The 27,243-nt window shown below is 42.4% G+C and overlaps 1 protein-coding gene and 1 pseudogene across 4 annotated transcripts in view; both read right to left on the reverse strand.

The window, feature by feature from the left end:
- Positions 1–8,021, reverse strand: part of LOC139062688 (zinc finger protein 721-like) — a 33,403-nt gene extending 25,382 nt beyond the window's left edge. For 2 of the 3 annotated variants that reach the window (XM_070544308.1, XM_070544305.1), the window contains exons 1-2: positions 7,497–8,021; positions 6,789–6,873 (exon numbers count right to left, since the gene is read on the reverse strand). Coding sequence is in view for 2 of the 3 variants with exons in the window: in XM_070544305.1 (XP_070400406.1) it covers positions 6,789–6,798 (10 nt within the window). In the remaining variant the exon portion in view is untranslated. Of the gene's footprint in view, positions 1–6,788; positions 6,874–7,256 lie in introns of all 3 variants that reach the window. The other variant, XM_070544306.1, reaches the window with a different exon arrangement.
- Positions 8,022–8,137: 116 nt separating this feature from the next.
- On the reverse strand, positions 8,138–26,957 carry LOC107373968 (zinc finger protein 271-like; annotated as a pseudogene). Its single transcript, XR_011516264.1, has 3 exons — positions 26,057–26,957; positions 23,556–23,640; positions 8,138–15,002 (listed from the first exon to the last, which is right to left on the reverse strand). The product of XR_011516264.1 is annotated as a zinc finger protein 271-like (transcript).
- Between the last annotated feature and the right edge of the window lie 286 nt (positions 26,958–27,243).

Genomic DNA, 27,243 nt, shown 5'->3' on the forward strand with positions numbered 1-27,243 from the left:
ACATCACCGCGTGCTCCATAAACTGAACTGTATGGCCGGCGGTGAGATGCCTTTGTGTCCCCTCGTGGAGTTAACCGCCCACCGACCTTCCTCCTTCTACACTACTACCTCTCGCATGGACGACATCTTCATTGCGTACCACCTGCGTGAGTGGCTTCTTCTCGTTATGCGCGTTGGGGACTATCCCATTTCCTATCCTCTTTTGTTTTGTGCCTGACCAGGATCCAAGACAAAGACAAAGACCAAAGGCGCCAGGATCCAAGACAAAGACCAAAGACAAAGGCGTCCAAGGAGACCAACGTCCTAAGGGACAAACCCACCTGTGCTTCCGACAATCAAGTCGACCTACGTTCATGAGGAACAAACCCATCTGTGCTTCCGACGATCAAGCTTTGGGCGCGATCCCCGAAACCAAAAGGGGGAATGTTGAGGGTCTGACCTCATGAGGAAATTACTATGCAGTGATTTTCTCCAAAATGACTGTGCTTAAATTGCTCTGAAAAGCAAATAACCACATCAGCGCCAAGAAACTTCATTTCCCATGATGCTTTGCACACGGAAGCATTGGGATGATGTCACCGCCTAATACCAGAAACACGTTCTGTGCATGTGCGGGAGGCCGTGGAGCTTTTCCCGCGAACTAAGACCATAAATCTTCAGCAGAGACAAAGAAACCTCGTTCTTTTGCCCAGGATACCTGGCGGTAAGGACACGCTTGTCGAACGCTCCGACAACTTGAGCACGTGGAAGCTCTAAGTGCCCAAGTTGAGCCACGAAACCGCTACAAAGCCACTCGAACTCCATCAGGACCTGACTGGGAACGAGCGGAGCTCCATCCAGCTCTCAGAGACGCTGTAAGTTGTCAAACTCAGCACAAAAGAAACTTCGTTCTCTTTGTGTCCAGCCCGTGGAGAAACACTCGTGGAGGTAAACAACGGAGAAAGCATCAAACCGACGGATGACGCCAAACTGCGGAGAAACACGGAGAACCGTCAAATCAAAACAGTGAGGGACGCTTCACTGTTCTGGTGATCAGAAAACTCATTTCTCTCTCTCCTTTTCTTCTCCCGTTTCCTCTATAGTCCAGAATAAGCAATAAAACCGCGCTATTGCTTAAAAAGTAGCTTCGTGTTTTCCTCTTTCGTTCCCAAAACACGTCCGCCGGGTCATTTTGAATAAATAAACTGCTTATTGATCATTGTTTGGTATCTTTAAATGTTTTCTGCTTGGCCACGTGGTTAAACTAAAAGATATTATTCGTGATTAATCCTTTGTGTTGTTTCATGATCCTTTGAAATGTTTTGAGTGAATTTAAGGTTAAGTTACTGATGATTCTAAGTGCCTTGGAAGTTAAAGTGCAAGTTGCCACTCACACTTTAGCCAGACAAAGGGGTCAGCCATCTTGCATACAGACTCCATTTTAGAAACACACACACACATACATACACACAAAACACCTTGAACATTATTTTGAATATACATCCTTTTATTATATCACATGGTTATTATTCATTTATGCCACTGTTTATTCATTTGACAAATTGTTAATTAAACGTTATAAAATTCAGATTTTCGTCTCCAGTAGCTTTGTTGTGTCGAAGAGAAGTCTCTGCTCCAAGGATTCTACGAACTTCAAGAAAGACTGATAAGAGTTTTGGATTCAATTTTCCCCGGTTAAAGGGGAATGGTGCCCCGTATATCTAAGAATATCTTAATTAATTAATAAATAAGTAAATATTCCCATATTTACAGAATTTATTGAAGAATCCAAAAGTAAGTTAAAGCTTACGAATTGTTCGCTCCTAATAACCCCAACACATGGAAACGCATGACACATTATTCTCAACCAATCAGAGCTTTCGTCTGTGGTAGGGCAGAATCTGGGTTGTTTTATGAAAGTCGTCCAATCCGGTTTACTGAAATTTGTAAACAGTCAGAGGATATAAAATAAGGCAACGCCATTTTATACTCCGTTCCACGTTAACCAGTTCCACGTTGACATCAGCTCTGTTCGATCCGAGCTCCAAAGGAGTTACATCATACTCTCAACATTGTTTTCAACCAGCTCTCAATCCATCACCGCCAAAAGAGAAGTACAGGCTGGCCATCTGTACTTTCTATTTTAAGCTGAGATCTGTCAAGCTGGAGATTTCCGTTGTTTGAATCAACGAGACGACGTTCCTTCAAAATAAGAGTGAACTTGCTGACGCCTGCCGACTACTACTGGAGCCGACCCACAGACGGGCTTTGTAGTGCTGCGACCACTGTTTCACCAGCTCCAGTACATTCGGGGTCCTAGAACCTGGCATTTCCTGATCTACACGGGAGACTCCCTACGGTACGTGGTCACTAGGGCCTGAACGACTTTATTTTTTTTAAAGTCGACAGTCAAGTAATGAAAGTCGAGTCGACTTCGACTAGTCGTTGATGACGTCATACGCCGGAAGCGGGGGGGGTCGGGGGGTCGGTCGGTAGGTTCGTTGGAGTTTTTGACAATTAAAATTGCGCCCACATTTTCTAAGTTAACACATCTCTTTTAACAACGGTAGTTTCTGCATCCTACTTCAGTCCTCTCCCACCTCCCCCTGCGCAGCAGCCGCAAACTCACTGATGCGCCTGCAGCCTTTCCTGCTGCTCTAAAGATTAAAATAATTATTTTCTGTTCCTCACTTCTGATTACCTTCAGTGGTGTCTGTTTGTTGCAACAGCAGGTACAAAAACTAACTTGTGTTGATTTGACTATTTTTCTGTCCTGTCTGTTTATTATCTTCCTGCATCTCCTCTCAGTCCTAAAGAAAAACTGCTACCTGGGTTCATATATATTCACCTTATGAGTTACCTTTGAACTGCAGTTCTAAAAGATCTACCGACCGCAAAAACAGCGGAGTGCCGCTGCTCGCCGGCCGACTACAACTGGACCGTTTTTGCTGCGGAGTTCATGCCGGAGCGGAGCGGAGTGCAGATAGTGGAATCTTGGGGGTGTGTCACCGGAGGACAACAGGTGATGCGCCTCGCTCCGCAGCAGCGAAATGCATCAGGCACAAATAACAGACAGAAAACATGAAAGGAAATGAGCCGACATGAATGATCGCGTGTTTAATTTGTTTTTGAGGTGGTGACACCTGATTTGGCGGTGCTCAGAACGCAATGTCTGGAGCGCACGTCAACGATCAGAGCTTTGCATGCACAAACTGGTTAAGATTAGGATGGGGGTGAGGGGAAGGTTAAATTGCAAGAGGGAAAAGGTCACAGTTTGGTTAAATGTCCGTTTTACCGCCGGTGTCAGTACCGCACAGCGCGTCGCCTCCACCTCGATCCAGACACGCAGGGGCTCATCGCCTGCTGTCTTTTCCGAGGACTGCATCTTGTCAGTCATTATCACGTGACAGCGACTAGTTGATGGCAGGCATAAAAAGTCACTACAGAGCCGTGAAGTCGACTAGTCGACTAGTCCGTACAACCCCTAGTGGTCACGGCACAAAATGGCTGCTCATGTCATCAGTTTCTGAAGCCTCGTGGTAGCCTAGTCATAACAACCAGATTCGCTACGTCAGCCTAGAGATCCTGAACACACACACACACACACACACACACACACACACCAACACGAAACATCCAAATCCATATGCATTCATCATTGAGATAGTCCTGGTAGATTGTAAGAATTTATAATTATAGAAATTAAAGATTCTTAAACGATCCCAACTCTCTTTTCTTGTCTCTCAGTCAATACAGAGTGTTTAAGTAAACTCCCTGATGATAAAAACAACCACTTCTGATTGATTACTTAGATCTAATTACAGTGTATAAATATACAACTTCAGATCATTACAACCATGATAAAGATCTATTGGAGATCTACCCCAACTTTTGGACTGCTCTGCCAGTCACTGTGGCTCCAGCTGAGAGGAGCTTTTCAAAACTTGTTCAAGTCATACCAGAGGTCAACTATGTTTCAGGGGCGGCTCACTAACCTGGCTCTGATTAGTATCAATCAGGCAAGCAAATCAAATCAAATCAACTTTATTTATATAGCACTTTTCCTACAAAAAAATGCAACTCAAAGTGCTTTACAGATTAAAATGGCCCCATAGATCCCATATTCCCATCCCAGCCCCCCTCCCCAAGTATAAAACAATTAACAATTACGGTTCCCTTCCCACACCCAACTTCCAAAGTGGACATACAATCACCCGCACACTCGTCCATGCACACACACACGCGCACACACACACACACACACACACACACACACACACACACACACACACGCGAACACCAAAGGAAACAACAGGCTGAGTTCAGATGGGTCAAGTAATGAACGAGACATCATCAGCGGAGCCATCTGCCCTGAGAGCAACAGATCCACGGCAGCAGCCAAGACACCGGCCCATGACGCCCAGTGGGGGAGGGCAGAAACCCCCACCAGTGCCCGGGCACTACCCGAGGAGCGCCCCGGCCGCCGCCACTCCTGACCACCGGCCCCAAGGCAGAGGGCTCCGCAGAGGAAACACTGGAGGATTCAAATATATATCATGTAAAATAACAAAAGCTAATATGGATAAAAAGTAACTGATAAAAAGTGATTATAAAGATAGTAAAAGAAAACATAATCATCTAAAAACGCTAAGATGTAGATAAAATGATAAAATTAATTAAAAGAGATAAATATGTACATATAGATAAATAGTGATCAGTTAAAAGCTAAGCTAAAAAGGTGGGTCTTGAGCCTATTCTTAAAAGCCTGGATAGGGTGATGGACGGGGGGATCTGTCCCCCCCAGATTCAGATCGACACCGATCCGTCCCCCCCAACTAAGGCCAGAAAGAAAACAAAATTGGAGGTTTAGCGCTTGAAGCTCCTTTTTCCAATTACACTGAATGCAGCATGACGTAAACAAACAACGACTCCAGAGGCGCCAAAGTGGTTGCTGCTAGGATGCAGGATGAAGCGAAAAAGGCAAGCAGCGATTACTGCGTATTTAAAAAAGACCAACAGTGTAAGTAGGCGGGACCGATCTGTCTGTTTATGCGTGTTGGTTCTAGTTTCAGTACGTTGTTGTCAGTGTTGGGACTTACTCGTTATAAGCGCCAAAGCCTCACTGCTGACTTTAACAAGTCTCATCTACAAATATGATCCCTCATGAAGTTACTACTTTACACCAGAAGATAGTGGAGATGTGGAACCTTCAGTCTGAGCAAAGTTTGGGAGTTTTTAGAGTTTGAAAATCGCCTCCCGCCCTGAGGCTCCCAGTCGGGGAGAGGAGGAGATGAGTGCAACATGAAGAGTGCAAATATTAGATAAAACGTATATTTGCCGGCAGGTCTGGTCTTTGCTGACTGATCACTGTCTGGTAATGACTGACTCTGATTATGAAGCAGAATATTGACTCTGATGAAGAAATTCACTCATCCAGCCGGGAAGATTGACGCTGCTGCAGCATCAGACAGCTGGTGCTGCACGAGAGGTGTGTGGAGTTTACCAGCTCCAAACGTTGGGTTTGATGTTGGTTTAACCTTCTCTGGGACGTGATGGATGTAGAAATGGTGGTAAAACACAGCTAACGTGACAGACGTAGCGACAATGTAAAAAAAAAAGCCGTAAAAAAGGTGCAGATACTGATGCGTTAATATGGAAGTCAAGTATAAAATTTTAAAATAGATTTATATATTTATATATAAATTAAAACTTTCCAAATATAATGAAAATGTATAAATAACATAAAAATATGAAGGAACATCTGTTGGTCAGGCTGATGGGAACCACTGCTCTAAGTGATAAGTGAATATTGTTTCTTATTATATTTTATGTGCAGTTTTTTTTAGGGTTTTATGTTTTCTGTAAAGATTGGTATGCTGAAAATCATTTAATGTTTTGCATAAAGCATGAGGTTTTGGTTAGCACTTGGTTGGAAGAATAACAAATGAGTGAATTAAATAGCGGGGCACCTCTGTCAGTGCGCCCCAGGGCAGCTGTGGCTACATCGTAGCTTATCACCATCAGTGTGTGAATGTGTGTGTGAATGGATGAATGATACACTGTAGTGTAAAGCGCTTTGGAGTGCTTACTCTGAGAGGCACTATACAAGTGCGGGTCATTTATCATTTATAGTGTTGATCAGGCAGAGCTTTGTTGCCAGCGTTCCGCTGCATAACGGCTTCAAACTGTTTTTTCGTAAACCGTTGGAGGACATTACACAAACTGACTGAGCTCTAGTTAAGGCGCTTGCAATAATTTGTGTATGTGTACGTGCGTGTGTGTATGTGTACATGTGTGTGCGTGCATGTGTTTGGGGGAGGGTACATTGGAACTTTGATTCTATATATTTTGATACAGCATATAATGTATATTGCTTTACATTCTGACAACTTCATAGTAATTAATGTAAATATGTGCAACTTAGAAAAATGAATGTTCAATAGTTGTTCTAATAAAACATGCCTGTTTGTAGAAAACATGCGTGTTCGTGCAGGTGGGGTGGTGGTGGGGCGCTCAAAGGGGGCGTCGCACAGGGAGTAATTCCATGTGGAACCGCCACTGCTCCCCATGCATGCGTGGGTTTCCTCCGGGTACTCCGGTTTCCCCCACAGATCACAACATGCCCTATAGGTTATAAATTGTAAGTCGCTTTGGATAAATGCGTCTAATAAATAAACAAACATAAACAATGACGACTGTAGACAATTTCTGAAAATACCGACTTCTATCATCCTAGGAACCACACACACACACACACACACACACACACACACACACACACACACACACACACACACACACACCAGTACCTGTGTCCATGCTGATGAAGCAGTCCCAGCTGATGGATGATCCTGAAGTGGTAGCAGGTTTTCTTTAGCCGTGTTTAGCTAACAGCTGCAATAGAAACAAAGCAGGAGAGCTGATTAAGATGCTGCTTCAGAACAACGCAGGAGATTAAAGATCCAACGCTTTGGTTCTGATCAGCTGAGGACAGATCCAGTCTGGAAAAGACAACCTTTGGTCACCAGCAGGGGTGGACTGGCCTATCTGGCACTGTCCCGGTGGACCGCTTGCCCAGTTTGGGCCGTCCCGAACCAAGCCCCCGCCTCACGTGCGGTTATAGAGACAAGTCCGCCAGCAGCACACACAACACCCTGTCCTCCCCCCACATATGGCGGGATAGACGAGTAGCGAGCAGCAACCTCACCTGCCGAGGGCCGACGGTTCATAAAAATGCCAGGGCCAAATTTTGGTCCCAGTCACGGAGCAGAGCTAACCGCTTTTTCCTCCAGAGTCACATTCAGATTCGGGGCTTTTCCGTCGGAGTGTGAGCAGGATGGATCAGAGAGCGAGCAGCGATCCTGCATCATGACCAGCTCAGATGAGCGAGTCTGATAGAGGGAACCTCTTCAATCTGATGAAAGCAGCTAAACGAGCGCGTTTGTCAGAGAGGCCAAAGGAACAGCAGCAGAGCCAGAGGGCAGGAAGTCTAGAGAAAAGCTTTTCTGACCCATTACCTGCTTCTGGAGCTCCGATTGCCACGAAGACCGCAGAATATCTTCTCTGGTTCTGGAAAGAAGTCCACCAAGTTGTTGCGGAGGAGAAGAAAGTTTCCACAGCCTGGTGAGAAGATTTCTGCAGCAGCAGTTAGTCGCTTTAGCCGATCAACTCTCCCAGAGACTCAACTATTCATTCACCTCACACACCAGAACAACAACAAGCTAGCGCTGCTAGCAGCTTCCGGGTTTCTTCTTCTTCTGTACAACCAACGTAAAGGTGCACTGCTGCCACCTAGTGGACACGACTCTGGATGAACAGCAAGAACCTGTGTGTTCAGTGTGTGACTAATAAAGCACACATACTAGTGACATAACCAGGCCAGACTTCTTCATGCAGGTCAATCTGACACTGATGTTGATATGAAGTCTATGAACTTGAGCCAATACTCCTAATTTATCCTGTGGTGTGCCAGAACAGCATCAAGGCTGCAGGAGACGCAGGGCTCTTATGTATCCTCTCTGAATAAAGTCTGTCCTCCCTGGCTCATATAATAATTTTATTATTATTATTATTAAACTATCCTGCCTGGCTCATATTATAATTATTATTATTATTGTTGCTGCCCCTTGGCATCCAAGAGAAATAAGGAGGAGAGCTTTGACGGGTATAACTTTTTATTTGCGTCAGGCTGTAGATGCACACATCTCATTCCCAGAATCGCACCGAGCACCTGGTGCCGGTCACTGTGCAAACACCGTGAAAACTGAAAATACATAATTTACAAACAAATTAAAGACAATCGCTGACAATCAGGAGCAACAAACAAAAACAAAGAACAAATACCTTGCTCCTCTTGCCATGGGGTGCAATCAAAGTAATGTCACGTAGAGGCTTGGCACAGCAAGACCATAGACTTAATGTACAAGCATTTGTTAGGGCGACACGCTGACGTCGTAGGATCTGTTTTAGGGGGGCTTCAGCCCCCCTAAAATAATCACAAGCCCCCCTATCATTTTGAGTTTTTTTAGGGCTGGGACTTTAATGCGTTATTATGATTAATTAGAAAAAAAACGACACGTTAAAAAATTTTCACGCATTTAATCTCAGCTTGCATTTCGAGCACGGCGGAACCTTTGTCATTGCACGACTTCCTTGTAGACTGAATATCAATGACGCACACAACAATGCACAGTGCTAATGGCTACTAACGGAATAAAAACGGAAAGAAGTTGCCTTGCTTGGACTGATGCAGGATTTAGGAAACCCGTCCGCCTCTTTTCTTAACTTGGAAAAAAAACAAACTTCCAGACAACAACGGAGTCCGTATCGCGGACATTTTTCAGAGATCGTCTCTGCTGCAGCAGTCCGGTACTGCGGTGGCACAGGAAACTTTACAAAAGTTGCGGTAAGCTATATTTTTAACATTTACGTAACATCTGTGCAGCGCTGAAAGCACCAGACAGAATAATTCTGTGCCCTAACAGTAGTTTATGAAAGTAGTCAGACAAACGAGAGGCACCTGGCTGCCGCTGGGAGAACGCTCCGTGTTCTCACTACTCTGTAAACAATCACAAACAACGTGTCTTAAAGTTCAAAACAGAAGTTTAAGTTAAAACAGAAACACTCTGAAACTTTTCTGATGATTTTCTAAACAATTCTGCTGGGGAATTATGTGTTTCTGAGACGAGTCTCCGTCTAACATCACATGCATTACTATCATTAAGCAGAGAGGTGTGTTGAAGCTGTCATCAGCTGAGGGGCGGATGCTCGAGTGCATCAGGGGCAGCGAGGAACGAGGAAGTTGTGATCAGGCTGGAGATCACACCAGATTCGCTGCTGCAGGCGTGAATCTGCGGGTCTGCAGCATCCTTTTCTTAACGTGACATCAGGACTTCCCATGTAAGGAAGGTCCGCTCACCTGTTCATCAGATCATTATTTCCTCGCCATGATCTTTTATCATCCCATCATCCTCCAGTCATCCAACTGGAACCAGTTAGTGTTCCTGATCATTCTCAGAATATGCCATGCCTGCTCTGGTGTTAAAAGTTAGTACATTTAAGTCCTAGATCATATTTGTGCCTGTTTACTGTCATTTTGAAGGATTATTATTTATATGTGTTTTTACTACATTATGAGTAGAAATGCTAATAAAAACTCCCAATTATACAAACAAGTGAAACTGGAAAAATTAGAATCTGGTGCAAAGTCAAATTTATTTCAGTAATTCAACTAGACAGAGAGACTATTTAAAGGCTCAGGAACCCTTTGCAGGCGTTTTCTATTTGTAATTATAAATTTTAGTTGATTAGGGTTTTGTTTCATATCACACAGTGACATTTGATTAATTAAAATGCATTTTTATTAAAAGCTTTAGTTTTACAGTAATAACCATGTCTAATGTTTAATTCTCTGTCTCATAATTTTAATTAAGTTTTGCTTTGAGAGCACATTTTCCTGAACGATTACAATGCGATTAATTTAGATTAATTAATTACAAAGCCTCTAATTAATTAGATTAAAAAATTTTAATCAAGTCCCAGCCCTCATTTTTATATATACTGTTATTTTGTCTTGTAATTGTTAATTACATACTCCTTTATTCCATATCATATCAGTGTTATTCATATATTAAAACTGTCAACTGCACACTCATTTGGCAGAATAAAAGTTTGATGATTATTCATTTGTTCTTTGTCATATTTCAGTAACATTTATAATTAAGCAAGTTGTAATTAAACAAATGACTGCAACATTTCCCCCTGTTAAGTGCAGTAGACTGAAATGAATAGCTTTATTTGGAAATATAACATATCTAATTTTTAATGGACTTTTATAAAATCTTTCTTCAACATAGACCCCACTAATGAACTGATTAAATGTGATTTTTTATAAAAAGAGAGAAAATGCACAAAGGTAGGAAAGGAAAAGAAAGTGATAAAATAATAAGTTTTGTTAAATGTTCTTCAGATAATGAATTAATTGACATAGTTTTTGCAGGATGTGAAAAAAATGTTCAAGGTCAAGCTCCTGGGGCTAAGCCCTCCCTATATCTCAATCCTAGTGACGTCCATGGGCGACACGTTCTTATTTAATAAATTTTAGTCGAAATACCCGCACTTACGTGGAAGTTTGGTCTGCTGCAACATGCCAAGCCAGGTGGAATGCCAACGCCACGTCCACATCCGGGTTAACGCCCACTTATATGCAATTGAATGAGTGACGTTGACAATCCACCTGCTCGCAGCCATTTACACTCCCACCAAATCATGATTTATGCAAAAATACTTCACATGATTTTAAAGTAGACAAATGGCAGTTAACAGTACTGTATTTTACTTCCTAATTAAAAACAAAGAGCAAAAACTTAACTCTCAACTAACACAACCAGTTTTTGAACAGGACGTTCAAGAACGGACACGGTTCTGTCTATCATTCAGACCTCTGTTTCCCATCTGAACCTTAACTCTTCGGACTATTCCGTCTTTTCCCTCTGCAGTGCCAATCACACGACCCAGTTGCCACTGACATCTTGGAAGTACATCATCTTTAACAAGGACTATGTCATTCACCTTTACATTGCGGCGCAGTTTGTGCCATTTTTGTCTGAGAGAGGTTACTGAGATATTCTCTTTTCCATCTGCTCCAGAATTGTTCTACAAGAAACTGTACTCCACGCCACCTTTGAAGTGCATACACGTCTTCTTTGACAAAAGTTCCAGGTGGTGGTAAAGCGATTTTAGACTTCATAAGGATAAGACGATAAGGAGTGAGTGGTTCAGGTACATTAGGTTCGTTAATGTTGTAAACAGTTAAGGGACGACTATTAACAATAGCCATAGCCTCATAAAACAAAGTCCTGCAATGTTGTGTCTTCTTTCTGACCAGATGTTGAATAGATGGTAAAAGGTCAGGCTGTACCTAAACTGACCATTGCTGGACGCTACACCTGCTCCAATACTCCTGCCAACTCTTGTAACTCCTGCTTTTATAGCGAGTCTCAAATTGAACAGAAAATGTTGCACTTCTACATAATAAAAAGAAAGAGCAAAGCTATTTGTTTTTTCTTTTCTTTCTGCTGATCTGAAAAACAATCCGATCCGTGGCTGAAAACCATGAAAATTTTGATCCGTCACACCACTACCACGCCCTGTAGGAAGCAGCCATTTGTGAAGTGATTTGCATAGTAAGTCATCAGCATTTTTTAAGTCTTAAAATTATGTTTTGTATTTTTAGCTGCGATCTGTTGCTTCTTTCATTTTCTTTCTTTCCTTATCTCTTAAAATGTCTGTTTGAAAAAAACTCACCTTTCCTTTTTTATTCTATTTTTTTTTTCAGTTGTGATTTTTACTCGTTTTAGCAGATGACCTGCTGGGCCGGTAGATTCTCAGCGGGGCCGGTAACTATTCTGACCTAGGTTTCCCAGCAAACAAAGAGAGGGGGAAGTTGGGATATGACATTTCAGACACTTTGACAGGTCTTCACATACTCTACCTCGAAATTCCTGGACAGGTGGACAGGACCACAGTGCGTGGATGTAATTGTCAGGAATGTTGTGTGTGCAGTGTGTACAGGTGTCAGACGACACAAACCCCATCCTGAACATCTGATGACCTGTATAGTGTACTCTGCAGCATTTTGAATTGAATTAATTGTAAATTGGGGTGTCTGATCATTTTAAAAGTTTTTAAACAAGTTTGGGTCCAGAAGTTCTGGTCAAAGCTGACAGATAGACCCACCTCCCATTTTTCAATAGGGATTGCTATTCTATCAACTATTTTGGACAGTGTCTTATAAATTTTGGACTGTAGTTTGGGGTGTTTGAGATGACAGAAGTCTAGTACCCTTGGTGGTGTTTGTAATTCTACTTTATTACACTTAAACTTTTGTTTAACTATTGATTTAATTTGGTGATATTCTAAAAAGCTATTCTTATCTATTCCAAATTGGGAGACTATTCTATTAAATGGGATGAAGCCCAATCCTTTATATATGTGTTCCAGGTATAGGATTCCTTTACTTTTCCAGTGTGTCTGGACACACAACCATTTCTAGGGTTTACAAAGAATGGTGTGAAAAGCGAAAGCCATCCAGTATGCGGCAGTCCTGTGGGCGAATATGCCTTGTTGATGCTAGAAGTCAGAGGAGAATGAGCAGTTTCAAGCTGAATGTTTACATTCCAACCCTCCCACTGTCCTAATGGGTGACCCCGCGAGGAAAGTAGACCATTGAGCAGGGTTGATGGTTTATCCCTTGAGGTCCACGTGGCAGGGGTGAGGTGGTGCTCACTCCTCACCCCTGCCACGTGGACCTCAAGTGACAGTGGGAGGGTTACAATAAGATGCACAAAAATACCAAAATAATGACCTCACTTGTCTACAGCATTTTTAGTCACATACTTAAACTGTTTATCAGTAAAAGTGCACTTTAAATATATTCGTAATGTCCTTTGTGGACTCTCATGTGACTGTTTAAATTTTTCTTATAGCTAAATCTTTGTCCACATAACTCACAGGCAGAGTTTCTGTCCTGTGTGGACTCTCATGTGAGTGTTCAAATTTGTCCTTTGATTAAAATTTTTTCCACAAAGTTCACACTCAAACGGTTTCTGTTCTGTGTGGACTCTCATGTGTATGTTTAATGTTGGCTTATAACTAAATCTTTGTCCACATAGCTCACACAAAGGGTTTCTGTCCTGTGTGGACTCTCATGTGAGCATTCAAAATTGTCCTTCGATTAAAACTTTTTCCACAGAGTTCACACGCAAACGGTTTCTGTCCTGTGTGGACTCTTGTGTGATTGATTAAATGTATTTTTTGATTAAAGCTTTGTCCACAGAGTTCACACACAAACGGTTTCTGTCCAGTGTGGATTCTCATGTGAGTGTTCAAATGTGTCCTTCGATTAAAGCTTTTTCCACAGAGTTCACACACAAATGGTTTCTGTCCTGTGTGGACTCCCATGTGAGTATTCAAAATTGTCCTTCGATTAAAGCTTTTTCCACAGAGTTCACAAGCAAAAGGTTTCTGTCCTGTGTGGACTCTTGTGTGATTGTTTAAATGTATTTTTTGATTAAAGCTTTTTCCACAGAGTTCACACACAAACAGTTTCTGTCCTGTGTGGACTCTCATGTGAGTGTTCAAATTTGTCCTTCGATTAAAGCTTTTTCCACATCGTTCACACGCAAACGGTTTCTGTCCTGTGTGGACGCTCATGTGAGTGTTTAACGTTGATTTTTGACTAAAGCTTTGTCCACAGAGTTCACACACAAAGGGTTTCTGTCCTGTGTGGACTCTCATGTGAGTGTTCAAATTTGTCCTTCGATTAAAGCTTTTTCCACAGCGTTCACACGCAAACGGTTTCTGTCCTGTGTGGACTCTCATGTGACGGTTTAATGTTGATTTTTGACTAAATCTTTGTTCACAGAGCTCACACACAAAGGGTTTCTGTCCTGTGTGGACTCTCATGTGAGTATTCAAAATTGTCCTTCCATTAAAGCTTTTTCCACAGAGTTCACACGCAAACAGTTTCTGTCCTGTGTGGACTCTCATGTGAGTATTCAAAGTTGTCCTTCGATTAAAGCTTTTTCCACAGAGTTCACACGCAAACAGTTTCTGTCCTGTGTGGATTCTCATGTGAGTGTTTAAAGTTGTCTTTAGAGTAAAGCTTTTTCCACAGAGCTCACACGCAAACGGTTTCTGTCCTGTGTGGACTCTTGTGTGACGGTTTAATGTGGATTTATGGCTAAATCTTTGTTCACAGAGCTCACAGGCAAAGGGTTTCTCTCTTGTGTGGACTCTCATGTGTCTGTTTAAACATTTATTATGAATGTGACAAATGTCACAACTAAATGTTTTTGGTTCATTCTGGACTTTCCTGCAAAAGTCTACATGTTGCTTTACTCTAACCTTTTTCTTATTAACCACACATCCTGAAGATCTTATTGCTGAATGGCTCATCACTCTTTCATGTCTCTGGAGAGACCACTTGTGGAGAAACCCTTTACCACACTCGAGGCAGCAAAAGGATTTGTTGACAGTCTTAATATCTGACTCAGAAGACCTGCTCTCATTGCAGTCAGTGTCTCCATCTCCAGTTTCAGAACTAGAGTCCAATAGCTCAACATTTAGATTCACATCATCTCCACTAACTTCAGTCTCTGAAGAATCAGATATCTGTTCATCGGGGTTCAGAACTGGGTTCCTGCTAGATTCTGCTTCTCTGCCAGTTTCTGCTGTTGTCTGGTCAGCTGAGCTGTTGGTTGGAACATCTCTGTCCTCTATTTGCTGCTGATAAAGAAGATGTAAGACCAGAGGTTTGTCTTCATCATCCTCACTTTTTATAGAACCTGATATGAATGGAAACCTGGCAGAATTAGTCTCCTTCTTCAAAAGGAGCTGCTCTCCTTCCAGACTGGTCCAGAGTTCCTCCTGTTCCTCCTTTATGTGGAACTGTTCTGGGTGCTGCTGGTCCACACCAGCACTCTGATCTTCAGGAGCTTCTTCTTTAACCATCTGGAGAACATCTATGGGAAACAGGAACACAGTATGTGAATTAACCACTGTAACTTTATTTTCACACATATATTAACAAACAGTTGAATTACTGGTTTAAGTTGGTGAGATCAGAACTAACTCGGAGAACATGAATTAACTTTGCATTGAGTGACTTTTTATCTGAGGTGAATGTATAAATATATTTAAAAAAAAGTTGAATTTCTAGAATGATCTAATTTTTTGGTTTTGGTGGCCTTGTCTTGACAACCTCAAACTCTGGTAAAAGGCCTGTATTTATATAATGCCTTCTAGGTTCTACAATATTTAGTTGGGGCTTTTTGGCCTGGATGACAGCAGCAATGTAGCGTGGCATGGAGTCTATCAGTCTGTGGTGCTGCTCAGGTGTTATGAGAGCCCATGCTGGTCTGTTAGTGACCTTCAGCTCTTCTGAATTGTTGGCTTTGACGTATTGCATCTTCTTCTTTACAATACCCCATAGTAGGAATGAGCGATATGACATAAAATTTATATTGTGATAAATCAGGTGATACCTATATATTTGGTGATAAATAGTGCGGTAACTATATATATGGCAATGCATTCTTTTCTTCTGTTTATGCACGTGTAGCATTACAAATGGCCAAGTTTTCCATCACATCGACCAGAAGATAACTTTTTAACTTGCAGACACAAACAGCGTCACACATCCTGGGTCACATCATATCTGTCTGGTCTCCAACCAGCCATAAGCCCAGCTCCACGCTTTCCTGCCTTTGCTCAAGGTCTCGTGCAGAAGATGAGACTTTTAATAAAGTTAATCTTGCATGAATCATACATGACTTTCTTTTAAAGCTTTATTATTGCATGTATGTCATATAATCATCTCTGGGTGAATGAACAAGATGTTTAAATCCAGAGTAAATATATATTGTGTGCATTAATCGATGATGTGTTAAAATGAATATAAATCCGGTAATGATTCATTTCAAATCTTAAATTACACCAGATTAGCATTTGTTGATTTAATGTTAAATCTCTTTGTATTCATGATAATAATTGTAGAATTAATGTTTTAACATTCACTCCACATAATGTGTAATAACATAGAATAGAATAGAATAGAATTACAACGAAATTTGATGCAATCCCCGTGTCCGAAATTGAAAACAATTAATTATTCTCTGTTGAGCCTTCTTTGCCATCGCTGTTGTGTTCACACCCCAGGACAGGCCATCTTTGATGTGTACACCCAGGAAGCGGGAATCAGTCGGAAATTAGTGAAACTAGCGCAATAGCTAACAAATTTAACAATTACTTTACTAGCGTGGGACCAAACTTAGCAAACAACATTCCTAAAAGGGAAAAATAACAAGTAATTAAAAATAGTATACTTCTGAGTCCAGTAACTAGCGATGAAATATGAATCATTGTAAATAAATGCATCAATAAAAGAACTACTGACTGTAACGATCGAGACATAACATTAATAAAAAAAAAATTGAAAATATCATCCATCCCTTCACTCACATATGTAATTTATCTTTTACAACAGGGACATTTCCAGATAACATGAAAATAGAAAAAGTCATACCAATATACAAAAGTGGTGAAAAACACACTTTTTCCAATTACAGACCAATATCCTTATTGTCGCAATTTTCTAAAATATTAGGAAACTATTTATTACTAGGCTAGATGAATTCCCGACAAAAGAAAATATATTAAACAACAGTCAATATGGTTTTAGAACTAATCATTCAACTTCCATGGCACTAATGGAACTTACAGAAGAAATATCAGAAGCCATTGACAAAAAGAACCATTTCATAAGTATTTTTATTGATTTAAAAAAAGCGTTTGATACAGTAAATCATGAAATTCTTCTTAAAAAACTTATTAAATATGGTATCAAAGCAATGGCTCTAAAATGGTTAACAAGTTATTTGAATGAAAGGAAACAACATGTACAAATAAATGACATTAAATCAAATCTGCATGATATTACTTGTGGGGTACCACAAGGGTCAGTACTGGGTTTGGAACTATTTATTATGTATATAAATGATATTGCCTCTAGATCAAATATATTAAAATGTATTCTATTTACAAATGACACTACCTTTTATTATGCAGGAGATAATATCAAACAGATGGTAGAAACAGTACAAACTGAGAAGAAAATAAAATTATGGCTTGATGGGAATAAACTTTCATTAAACACTGATAAATCATGTTTCATGATATTTAGTAAAAGTAACTCAAATGATACAAGTCTATTAAATATAGATGATATTTCTGTCCCATAGTCATTTGGAAACTGTAATCCATGCCTTTGTTACCTGCAGGCTGGATTATTATAATTCGCTATATGCGGGGCTTAGGCAAGCTCCAATAGCACGCCTCCAGGCGGTTCAGAACTCTGCAGCTCGGTTGTTAACATCTACCAGGAGGTCTGAACATATTACAACAGTCCTACGTGCCTTGCATTGGCTCCCTGTCTTTTATCGCATCAGGTTTAAGGTCATCCTGTTTGTGTTTAAGGCATTAAACTCAGGGGCACCTAAATATCTGTCTGAAATCATCCACCAACATGTCCCAGTGTGTTCCCTTAGGTCAGTTGACCAGAGACTACTAACTGTGCCTAGGTACAGCCTGAAGTCTCGTGGGAGTCGTGCCTTTTCAGTACTTGGACCAAGTCTCTGGAATGAGCTGCCAGCTGATGTAAAACAGGCTGAGTCATTAGAAACCTTTAAAGGAAGACTAAAAACACATCTGTTCTCGCTGGCGTTTGGACTTTGAAGTTGGGGGGAGTAGGCCGGATATTGGACTGTGAACTTGCACTCAGGTTTTCGTATTGTATTTTTTAATGGATTTCTTATTGTATTTTAAGCGGATTTATTATTGTATTTTACATGGATTTCTTATTGTATTTTACATGGATTTATTATTGTATTTTACATGGATTTCTTATTGTGTTTTTTAATGGATTTCTTATTGTATTTTAATGGTCATTTCTCTGTCCTATTGTGGTGCTTTTTAATGGTGTACAGCACTTTGTTTGTCCATTTTGGCCATGTGAAAGCGCTCTATAAATAAAGTTGATTTTATTTGATTTTGATTATATTAATATTAAGAGTAAAAGAAGTACAATTTTTGGAGTTATAGTCGATCATTACTTCATCCATTTCAGCACGACTCTACAAGGGAGGTCCACTGCTTCCTCCCCAATGGTCTCATTCCGCCGCAACCTCCACAATCTGGCACCCAACCACTTCTCCTCTCTTGTTGCCTCCACTCTTCCTTCTCCCAGCACATTCTCTGCTTATGAAGTGAATGATGCCACCGAGTCACTAGGGCTGCAGCTATCGAATATTTTTGTAATCGAGTACTCTATCAAATCTTTTTTTCGATTAATCAAGTACTCTAATAAATTACCCTTTTGTGTTTGTAAACCTTTATATCATATATTGATGAGCCAAGATGGCGTCGAGTATGGCTGCATCGTCGCGAGCTCCACCAAGTTCCAACATTACACGCTCCATAATGTACATTAATGCCACTGTTTTGCACATACCAACCTCTGTACATTTTATATCTCTTATCTTATTGTTTACTTTATTCATTTGTATACTTAGATTAGCCATTTTTATATTTTACTTGTTTTTACATTACTGTATTTGTGCACAACTCTGTTGCTGTGAAGCTCGCACACAAGAATTTCACTCGCATGTACTGTACCAGTGTACCTGCACATGTGACGTGACAATAAAAGTGATTTGATATCAAATAGCATGTTATAATTATGAAAGACCTTTTAAAATGAGCAAGCAATTGCCAGTTATTCAAGTTTTATTCAAAATTAGTTTGCATAACTTCAGCACTTCAACTTTACTTCACAGTAAACAAATGCGTGTGCAAAAAATAAGTAAACAACCTGAGCCGATTTTCCCCTCGTGCGAGAATCTGCTAGCCTGCAAGCCAGACAAAAACTAGGAGGATAACGCTGCGAGCGGCAGCGGCCCAAACAGAACCAGAACCGCTCACGGAGCAAACAGCTCGCCGGCTGTTTCCCTTTTAACACACGTCTGTTTTAATTTCCACACTTTTTTTTCTCACACTAACAAGGATTGCCAAAAGCATGTTTGCTGTGGTTTTGTCAAATTATACTGATCACAAAACATTTATTTACTTTCTTTCGTTTTCCTCCGCCACTCTCATAAATACCCGTGTCCTCCTGCAGCAATCCCGAGGGACAACAGACATCAATAACACAATAAAAAATCCGACGTGTTGTGTAAAAACTGCTATTTTTTAGCGCATTTTAAGTCCGACGTGTTGCTACCAGACGTACGGTGTGAGCTGAAACTGAGTGCTACAAACGAAAAAGTCGCAGTGTCTGCAGAATATATAGAAAAACAGGCTAAAATGCATTCATTATCTTGTAGAGGCTCCGAGTCCGCTTGCAGAAGAGACATTTACAGGTGCTGCAGCACGGAGGATGTGGTGGTGTGGTAGGCTAAATCCATTTTACAGTATTTACACTGGACTACGTTTTCTGCCTTACGACGTGAAAAATGGTCCCACAACTTTGACATTTTCTGTCTTTTTCGCACTCCACCAGGGTCTACGTTGTCCGCCATGGCTTAAGAGAAAGTTAAGTTATATTCGCTACTCGCGTGTGCATTGATTCAGTCCAGTGGGCATGTGCGTCACTTATTTCGGTCCGGGTGAAACATGACCCCGGGCGATTGCAAAGCCATGAACTAATTAAATATGAATTAAACGAATCCTCGAGGCAGAGAATTTGCCTCGAGGATTTTTTATACTCGAATTATTCGAGGTACTCGAGGAATCGTTTCAGCTCTACGAGTCACTCTGCTCCACACTCTGCTCTTGTCTTAACAACTTGTGCCCTTTAGCCACTAGACCTGCTAGATCCTCTCAGTCGCACCCCTGGCTAGATGATACCCTCCGGTCTCTACGCACCAATCTTAGAGCTGCGGAACGGAAATGGCGCAAAACAAAAGATCCTGGTGATCTATTGAAATTTCAGGAATTACTGTCCTCATTCTCTGCCAGCATCACTGATGCAAAGAAAGCTTTCTACACTGACAAAATTCTCAGCTCTACTGACTCTCAGAAACTATTTTCAACATTCAAAACTCTGCTCAACCCTTCGTCTCCACCTCCTACCAACAATCTATCAGCTGACACCTTTGCCTCATTCTTCACTGACAAAGTGGCAGCTATAAACAAACAGTTTACTCAACTAGCCACTTCTGAACATTCACTACCACAAACTCCTTCTAGCCCAACCATCTCAAGCCCTACTGCTTCATTTTCCTCTTTTTCCCCTGTCACTGAGAACTGTGTGTCCAAGCTTCTCACGTGCAGCCGCCCTACTACATGGCCACTGGACCCCATTCCGACTATAAAGCTTGGTTTATGCTTGACGCATTCCCTTTCCGCGCGGTGATGCGGCTCGCGGATGGAACTCGCTTCACAACTCGCAGCTTTTATGGTTCGTGCGGCTCGTCTCTGCGGTGAGCCAATATTCTCCCAAACTGTAGGGGGCAGCATGGAGCTCTACGGCATGCATCCAACACTACACCACAGTAGAAATGACTGTTTACAACATGGCATTTGAGCATTTTTAACAGCGTTCTCGTCTTTTCCGACAGTGCGAGCTATTTCTCTCCAAGAATTATTTACAACATGTTGATCACGGTGATCTCTGAGAGCTGAATCATACAAATGTCTGTGTTTACCAACCTCTGCCATACTAGTTCTTGCCGGTCCGCCATGTTTTTCCGCGTCCGTCCATCCACGTGGTTAGAAATTTTCCGAGGTGCGCGTTGCGGAAATTCTGGGCCGTGCGGAGGCGCGGTGGAGGGGCGTGGTTGTTAAAATGACGCAAAATGACGCAACTTTTCCGCACGGAGCCGTGCGGACCTCGCGGACGCGTCAAGCATAAACCAACCTTGAGCTGCTCTAAGCTATTGCTCCTACAGTAGCCGCAGCAGTCACACATGTGATCAACGCTTCACTGACAAAATGCAGCAAACATTTACTATCTTGTCCAGAAGGGTGATCTCTTCACCCTCACATGGAAAATGTCCTCGGATTGGCATTGTGGTACGTAACATTTTGTATTTGTTGCGCAAGCTCCCGATGACTCGCTCAACGTGTGTTCTCAGGTGGGCTATAGCTCTTGTGTCTTCAATGTCTGTGGCATCAAGTTGACAAAAGCCTCTTGTAAATGAAGGGATGTTAACCTCTGCACACATTATTCCCACAGCATCTCTGATGTCAAAACCTCTGTCAGCCAACACTACATCCCCTGGTAGTTTGTTCAAAAGTCCAGTTTTCTGTGATATGTTTGTCTGATGCACGCCCACCCCATCCCTTAGAAATGGTATTGAACCATGTGGGGTAATCCCTGTAAGATATTTCATGGTGTGTGTACCCTTATAGTGAGAATATGTTTGTGCGCGTGCTTTGTACGGATGATGGCTACTCGGGTTTCCAAAAGTTTCAATAATTTTTGCGGCATGGTGGCTCTTAGGCAGTGCCTCTCAGGCCAGTGCACCAGGGGGCCCTAAGCGAGCGTATAGAACATCGACTGTAGAAGAAGAAAGTATCATTTCTATAGCGCCTCTCAAGATAAAAATCACGAGGCGCTTCACAAAAACAAAACAAAAAAATGTAAAAATATAAAAAAGCATTTAGAAAATGTTTAAAAATATATATATAATGAGCAAAAATAGGCAATTGTGATTAAAAAGAAAAAATGTTAAGAAAGAGAGTGAATAGAAAAGAGGGAAACCAGTGGATCCTGAGGAAGGTGGAATAGGTGGGGAGAGCAGAATAAAGAGAGAGAGGTGAAGAAGGTCATCCAAAAGCCAGCTTGAACAAGTGAGTCTTCAGCTGCTTTTTATTTATTTATTTATTTATTTATTTATTTTACCGTGTCCTGTCTGGCTGTGAAGTAAGCAGAATTGATGTCTGAATGCTGGTGACAAGCCTTACAGATTTACTCTCAGGTGGAGCATCAAAGCGTCTGCTTTTAATGTCACGCCTGATACTTAAAACTTTATTGTTATTGTTGTTGAATGCTTTGTAATTCCGACCAGACATGGAGTCAGAGGTGAAAGAGAAAGGAAAAGAAAAGGTGGGGAGAGAGGGGGGGGGGGGGGGTCCACAAAAATAAACAATAATGAACAAGAGTCTGCTTCTAGACCTGCAGGAAAAGACAAAAAAAAAGCAAAAGGACAAAAAAAAGGGACACAACAACAATACAACAGGATCAAGCTATCACTGCATCAACTTGATGAAGAAAATATATAATCAACATTGTTTAACTGAAGAATCACGATAATGAATCACAGTGCATTAAGTGCCCACCATAGTCTTAAGACATGTGTTGAACGTGCCCAAGCCCATACTTATGAGAGCACCATGTGAGCACCTGTGTGTGTACACGCGCTTGTTTATGAAAGGTTTATCTATAGGAGCGCCCAACAGAGAGTGTGAGGGACCACAGATCCGCCCCCCAAAGATGTGCAGGAGACGGGGGGAGCTCCAAGTCCCAGAGATCCAGGCGCTGCCCCAGAAAACAGGAACCCCAAGGAGACTGCAACCAGGAAGGCCCCCGCCCCCCTCGAGAGGCACAGAGGATCGCCCCGGGGGGCCACAACCAGCAGCCGGCAGAGTCCCGGGAGACATCAGCGGCAAGCTCACAGGCCCGCCCGCAGCCTCCCACCCCCTAGCCGGCCGAGCCCGGGACCCAGCGACCCGGGACCCAGGGGCGACCACCCCCGCCGGGGACCCAGCAGAGCCCAGGGACCCAGACCCCACCAGGCAGCCACCGGGATCTAACAGGCAGATGCCAAAATCTTAAACCCCCAGACCCGGTTGCCACGAACACTCAGGCAGACCATGGCACAAGCCCCCACACCAGGTGTGGCAGGGGGAGGGGGGACGAAGATCTATATCATCAAGAGAAGTTCCAGGAGAGGGGAGGAGTCAAAGGCCCCACCTGACATATACAATCATACACAAACACAGTCACACACTCCCTCCCTCATGCTCACACATGCACATACAACCTAAGACTTACAAAAATGCACGCCGGACACCCACTCATGCTCCCCATACACACCCTATTCACTCTGGTCCCGGTACTGCTGCACATGGGGTACAACCATCACCGGTTCCCAGAGTTTGACCCTTTCTGCTGGGGTGCTGATGAGCAGGCTCCCCCGCCCAACGCTGAGCGCAGCAACCCACCACCCCAGACCCCAACCAGACGGCCAGATCTCCCTCCTAGCCTCCAGCCCCAGGAAGCCTAGCAACAACAGAGGTGGCTAAGACCCCTAGTCTCCCTCCGCCTGCTCCAATATAGTGTTGTGTGATCATGAGGCTCAGCCCAGGTGTTTCATAAAGCCCGGAGACACACACACACACACACACACACACACACACACACACACACACACACACACACACACACACACACACACACACACACACACACACACACACACACACACACACACACACACACACACACACACCAGTACCTGTGTCCATGCTGATGAAGCAGTCCCAGCTGATGGATGATCCTGAAGTGGTAGCAGGTTTTCTTTAGCCGTGTTTAGCTAACAGCTGCAATAGAAACAAAGCAGGAGAGCTGATTAAGATGCTGCTTCAGAACAACGCAGGGGATTAAAGATCCAACGCTTTGGTTCTGATCAGCTGAGAACAGATCCAGTCTGGAAAAGACGACCTTTGGTCACCAGCAGGGGTGGACTGGCCTATCTGGCACTGTCCCGGTGGACCGCTTGCCCAGTTTGGGCCGTCCCAAACCAAGCCCCCGCCTCACGTGCGGTTATAGAGACAAGTCCGCCAGCAGCACACACAACACCCTGTCCTCCCCCCACATATGGCGGGATAGACGAGTCGCGAGCAGCAACCTCCCCTGCCGAGGGCCGACGGTTCATAAAAATGCCAGGGCCATAGGCGGAGATTCCTCAACTTGGTACGGTCGGTCCACACACGCTGTTTCCAACGGGCGGGGCTGCCGGCTTTGCCCCGCTCACAGCTCCACAGCAGCCCGCAGGCTCACAGGAAGCGGGAATCAAAACGCCAGCGGTTTCCTGCAGTAAGTCAATAATCACACGCTTGTTCTACAAACTTAAATATCTATGTCAGATGTGGTCATAAATGTCAAACATACACACCGATTATCTTTAGATTTTGATCACCGGTCGGTCGGAGGTCCCTTTATGACAGACCACCACCACCACAGTAAAAAAAAGTTGTCACTTCATGTTCTCTGGTCATTCCAGGATTATTCTGCTATTATTATTCCATTCACTAAGGTGATCAAAAGTTCATTTTTCCAGACACGTACGCTTTCACGGTCTTCCATGGAATCTGCGGAGCATTTATAGATCGATGAAAATGTCCGCGTTTCATCCTATTTAGCAGATGAATATGGTAGAATCAAAACTGGTCCGATGTACGGAAAACCACAGCGTTTAACCGCTCTTATTCCGTCTTCCCCAGGCTCTGCAGCTGTTTACAACATGTCAAAGTGCAGGTGCAGCGTGCAGCTTAGGGATGAACTGGTAGCAGCAGATGTGTGGTGGAGGCACGTTGCTCAAAGCTCTCAGTGTAAAACATAGAGCCAAAGATCCCGTTGGCCACACAGACCCAAAAACACTCTGAAAACTGAGAAAAGTGAGAGATCGATTAAACTGAAAGATAAACTATAGAGTATGTATATGTTTAGTGTATTTGTAAAGTAAATGTTTATAATTTTTATTATTAAAATGAAACAAATATTTCAAGAATATATTTTTAGATTTTGTGTATCTTTTCGTTCAGTAGGACTTAGATGAAGTTATTAAATATTACAGTTATTCTCTAATAGCCTACAAACATTTCTATGATTTATTAAAGAGATTTCAGTCATTCTGATACTTGACTTGTGAAAGCTGATTTGAAGTTTGTTATTTTTTCTGACATATTTAGAAGGAAATTTTCGAATATATTAAAATCAATATGGAACTATTTGGATTTTAGTAGCTTTCATGTTATGTGATTTAATAAAATTTTAATTTGACATTTATGTTCTCTCTCTTTGTTGTGAAAAAGTTAGATATGTTTTAGCACTTAAAATTAATGCTTTGCATCGGTCCACACGTGTAGCTGTTGGTCAGCTAATAGCCGTGTCATTTCAGGACACGTTGCTTCAACTATTAACTTCTAAATCTTTATTCTGAATGGCTTATTCCGTTTTAGGCCACAGTCTTGTTATTGAAATGAAAACAAAAAGAAAGGATGCTCATGGAGATGTACAAAATTGGCAAGATATTATAGTTGATCAATATCCTCCAGCTCCGTTCTAATGACAACATCCCATCTGTGTGTGTGTTGCTGTCCAACTGTCAGCAGACCAGGTCAGTTGAAATGGCAGAGAAATGAAAAACGGCAGACATCAGGTCGTTTTTTAATGCTCCAGAACGTCAAGTAAGTAGAAACTTGCATTTTGATAAAGACATCTATAAGAAAGAAATGAAATTGTTTCTAAATGGTTTCATTAGGCAAAGTCCAGTCGCTGGAGCACAGGCAGCCAGAGCCTGTCAGACACAGAGTCTCAGGTCAGTCTCTTATAAGGACATACAGTGTTGTATGTAGAGAGCATATTTTTTCATGTCCCCCCCCAGAAAAATTACTCTCTGAAGTTTTACTGTTTATTGTCCCCCCCAAAATTGAAATTGTATTTCCGCCCTTGGCCAGGGCCAAATTTTGGTCCCAGTCACGGAGTAGAGCTAACCGCTTTTTCCTCCAGAGTCACATTCAGATTCGGGGCTTTTCCGTCGGAGTGTGAGCAGGATGGATCAGAGAGCGAGCAGCGATCCTGCATCATGACCAGCTCAGATGAGCGAGTCTGATAGAGGGAACCTCTTCAATCTGATGAAAGCAGCTAAACGAGCGCGTTTGTCAGAGAGGCCAAAGGAACAGCAGCAGAGCCAGAGGGCAGGAAGTCTAGAGAAAAGCTTTTCTGACCCATTACCTGCTTCTGGAGCTCCGATTGCCACGAAGACCGCAGAATATCTTCTCTGGTTCTGGAAAGAAGTCCACCAAGTTGTTGAGGAGGAGAAGAAAGTTTCCACAGCCTGGTGAGAAGATTTCTGCAGCAGCAGCAGTTAGTCGCTTTAGCCGATCAACTCTCCCAGAGACTCAAATATTCATTCACCTCACACACCAGAACAACAACAAGCTAGCGCTGCTAGCAGCTTCCGGGTTTCTTCTTCTTCTGTACAACCAACGTAAAGGTGCACTGCTGCCACCTAGTGGACACGACTCTGGATGAACAGCAAGAACCTGTGTGTTCAGTGTGTGACTAATAAAGCACACATACTAGTGACATAACCAGGCCAGACTTCTTCATGCAGGTCAATCTGACACTGATGTTGATATGAAGTCTATGAACTTGAGCCAATACTCCTAATTTATCCTGTGGTGTGCCAGAACAGCATCAAGGCTGCAGGAGACGCAGGACTCTTATGTATCCTCTCTGAATAAAGTCTATCCTCCCTGGCTCATATAATAATTTTATTATTATTAATATATTATTATTATTATTATTATTATTAAAGTCTATCCTCCCTGGCTCATATAATAATAATTATTATTCAATTCAATTCAAGTTTATTTATAAAGCGCCAAATCACGACAAGAGTCGTCTCTAGGCACTTCACATAATAAACATTCCAATTCAGGTCAGTTCATTAAGCCAATCAGAAATAATGTTTCCTATATAAGGAACCCAGCAAATTGCATCAAGTCACTGACTAGTGTCAGTGACTTTACAGCAATCCTCATACTAAGCAAGCATAAAGCGACAGTGGACAGGAAAACTCCCTTTTAACAGGAAGAAACCTCCAGAGAATCCTGTCTCAGTATAAGCAGCCATCCTCCACGACTCACTGGGGATCGAGAAGACAGAGAAGGCACACACACACACGCACGCACGCACGCACGCACACACACACACACACACACACACACACACACACACACACACACAAGTAATGTGTCTATAGTAGGGTTGTCACGGTAACCGGTATAGCGGTAAACCCCGGTAAAAAAGTTGACAGTAAAAATAACCGTCCAGTTTTTAAAAAACTAAATTATCTCGGTGGGATTACCGTGGCCGCGGTTTAGGCGTGGTGACCCTTACCAGCCACCGTCGCTTCT

This window comes from Nothobranchius furzeri, chromosome 14 (genome assembly GCF_043380555.1).
Source record: "Nothobranchius furzeri strain GRZ-AD chromosome 14, NfurGRZ-RIMD1, whole genome shotgun sequence".
Taxonomy (NCBI): domain Eukaryota; kingdom Metazoa; phylum Chordata; class Actinopteri; order Cyprinodontiformes; family Nothobranchiidae; genus Nothobranchius; species Nothobranchius furzeri.